General features: G+C 33.4%; 1 protein-coding gene across 1 annotated transcript; it reads left to right on the top strand.

Moving 5' to 3' along the window:
• The first annotated feature begins 937 nt into the window (after positions 1–937).
• On the top strand, positions 938–1429 carry LOC141620225 (uncharacterized). The gene has a single exon (XM_074437151.1). The coding sequence runs from the start codon at positions 938–940 to the stop codon at positions 1427–1429; it is 492 nt and encodes a 163-aa protein (XP_074293252.1).
• Positions 1430–3739: the final 2310 nt, after the last annotated feature.

Consider the following 3739-nt stretch of genomic DNA (forward strand, 5'->3'; position numbering starts at 1 on the left):
AAATATGCAAAGGTTACATAGGTAAAGGTAATACTAATATAAATGTATGAAATTTCGTTGATTATTTACACCAACAATATGCATTTAGTAATTTGTGTTTTATTATTTACGTCAACTATATGCATTTAGTATTGAAGACTTCGAGTCTTATTTACTTTTATTTTTGGTGTTATTCATTTGGGAAGAATTCAGGTTAGCACGGTTGATTCGATATTATCTACTTAAAAGATTATTCCTTTTGTATTAATTATTTATTTACCTTCAATTAAAATACTTCTGATAGAGAATATAAAAGGTAAACAAATAAATAGGATGGACGGAGGATAGAAAATGCGGAGTATTATATCAATATTTTTTTATTTTTGCAAGAAATATATACTCATTTAATTCATCCATATAAGAAGAAAAAGAGGAGAAGATCTTACCAGTATTAGTCCAGAATGATGATTGATGATGTTAGTATTCCCTAATCTCTATAACTAATATATAAGTACTTAAAAGTTAAAACATTTTTAAATGTAGATACACCATACATGTGCATTTAACCTGCCAAGGGATTACTTAAAAGTGTTGTAAAAGCCATGTAACTTCACTTAAGGTAAATTCTTGGTATATACCGGGTATTTTCTAAACAATATCACAACGTTAAAGAATATGTATGTACACAATGTTAATAAGTATACCTTATTTATAAAACATTGATCATACATAGTTAGCTATCGTCTATTACATAGAGTTAAAAATATTTGGTTTTATTTGAGAATACTTTGAAGATAAATCGAAAAACAAAACTTTGAGAAAAGGTTAATTTATTTTATAATAATATATCAATTGCGAGAGTGGATGCAAATAATGTGGCGAAAAGAGTTGAGAATTTCCAGCAGGAATTACGGGAGGCAGAGAACGACCATGGCCTCGAACAAGCACAGTGACTACGATGACGGGATGGAGTAAGCCAAATGAGGGATGGGTGAAGGTGAATGTGGATGCGGGAGTGAAGGAGGGTTGGGGAGCGGGGTTTGGTGCGGTCTGTCGAGGGAGTGAGGGTCAGGTGCTATGGGGACTGTCAGAGAGACGGAGGAGTTCGATGGAGCCACGGATGGCCGAAGCTGAAGCGGTCTTCATGAGCATTCATGAGGCGAGACGAAGAGGCCATACAAACATAGTGGTGGAAAGCGATTGCAAAAGCTTGATTGATGCGTTGAAGATGAAGGAGACAGGACGGAGTGATTTCCATTTAGTTTTGTATGATATTTATCGCTCTTATAACTCTTTTGTTTGCATTTCTTGGAGTTTTGTTAGTCGAAAGTACAATAGAGTAGCGCACGAACTAGCTCATTGGGGTTCGATGCATTATGGTAGGAATACTTGGGCCGGAGTCTTACCTTGTACGGCTCAATGTTTGGTTGACTCTGATATTAATGAATGAGTAACCCACCCTTGGAATTTCAAAAAAAAAAAAAAAAAAAAAAAAAAAAAAATTACAGGCCGCGCGAAGCGCGGGATACTACCTAATGAATAGTATATATAAGCTCAATTAGATTTAAGTTTTGACAATAAAAATTAAAATATAAATAAAAAATTATAAAAGCTCGAAAAAAATACACATGACCTCGATTAAATTTGTTATGGTTTTATAATGCTCTTGTACAAGAGGTTATATAGTAGTATTTGTGTAATATGTATGTATGTAATACGTACCCGTTGACAATATTAACTCTAGCATTGTCCTTTTCATTACTCATTTTTTCTCCAAACTCGAATGCAATCAAATTATCAACAATTTTCTTATAAAATATAATCAATAGACCTGACAAACAGATCAGGTCGTGTCGTATTCGTGTTCTTGTTTATATTAAACGGGTCACCATTACTCTAACCCTAACCTGACCTAATTACATAAACGGGTCATTTATATCAGCCCTAACCCGTTCCATTTAATTTTTCTATAACTCAACCCGACCTATTTAACCCATTTATTTTTAAGCAGGTCGTTTTTAATCTACTTAGCCCATTTAACCCAATAAACTAATACAACAAACTACACTTTATAATCCCATAATCACAAAAATGATAATGAAAATGCTAATTTTTAAGTTGTTTTCTTGAATTACTGACTCAAGCCAAATATATTATGACGGTTTTAAATAAATGGGTTATTCGTGTCGGGTTCGTGTCAAAAGCCATCAACCTTAACCCGACCCCACTACGCCAAATAATAGGTGCAACAACGGTTAGATAAGGTGATATACCGTTGTAATACAAAATACGGAACCGTTATTATATCGACCGTTGTTATTTTGTGACCACGGTTGTAAAAAAGGCGGAGCCGTTATGAAATGTAAATAACGGGTTCAAATAACCGTAATACAATATTAAGAAGGGTTCAAAAACCGTTGTCTATAATATTGAAACCGCGGTAGTATTAGTCTGAATGCTCTACGGAAACCTATGACAACGGTTTTACTGAAACACAACCGTTGTAAAATAGTAAATATGACAACGGTTTATGCTTATTAAACTGTTTTAAATGTCATGAATTCGACAACGGTTTATGTTTATTAAACCGTTATATTATGGATGAATATGTCAACGGGTTTCTATTTAAATGCGACCGTTTTCAATAGATTTATTGACCACAGTTTTATTTTTAACCGTAATCGAATTTATAAATATTTTTTTAAAAAAATTGTTTTAGCAAGTTTCAACAGCTGCTGAAATGCTAATTTTTTGCGATGGTGTTCAATTTGAAATGTTCCGCAAAATAGCATTTCAAAGAATTTACAAGATTGCAAAATTTCAATCTCGCAACATCGAATATTACATGATTGATCTATTCAACCCAGCATCAAAGTATTATAAACATGGTGACCAAAACTAATTACACATGGCTCTATATACACACATACATAATGAGCAGACTATTGACCATCCGCTAATGAAAGAAAATAAGTGGCCCACTTATTTCTCATGTCGGCGATGTCTTCCTTCGAATAGGTTGGGTCTTTGTTGTTGATTGAAGGTGGGAACTACAACTCAAAATAGACTTAATCAAAATAGACAGAATAAGTGGAATATTACACAGAATTAAACCCAAGTTACGTTTGAAATAGTTATTAAAACACACTAACCGGTGACTCTATGTTGATATACTTTCGGGTGATAATCTCCCACATGGACCGACAATAGAAAAAGGCGCATGGTTTGCTGTCTGGTTGTAGAGGAGACTAATATATAAATCACATACAAATAAGCTAAATTAGATCAACCTCTCGCATAAACATAAATTAAATGATAGGAGTAATTATTAAGAATACACTTACTATTATCCGGACAAAAGTTGGACTTGATGCTCCAATTGCTCGAAACACACTAATTCATAAATATATACAGGAAAGTATAATTAGCATTTGGCTCAGTAATATTGATGGGACATTAAAAGGAGCCTAGTCTTCAAAGGTCATACAATAACAAATGACATTATAATATAAGGTTGTAAACTTACTTAGTTATCATCTTTACAAATTTCTCAGTGGGAGTATGTCCGCAAGAGTCAATCCAGTACACTATGCTTTTTGTCACATTGATTGCCGTTAGCAGCCAATGCTTGCTATGAAATATTGAAAATTGGAACTGTTAGTTCATATACATGCATGTAAGCGTGTTAATAAATGAATAGAATCGTGATTCATTATAATAAAGTACTATACATACCGATTCTCATTGTATGGGGCAAACG

The sequence above is a fragment of the Silene latifolia genome, chromosome X (assembly GCF_048544455.1).
Source record: "Silene latifolia isolate original U9 population chromosome X, ASM4854445v1, whole genome shotgun sequence".
NCBI classification, from domain to species: Eukaryota; Viridiplantae; Streptophyta; class Magnoliopsida; order Caryophyllales; family Caryophyllaceae; genus Silene; species Silene latifolia.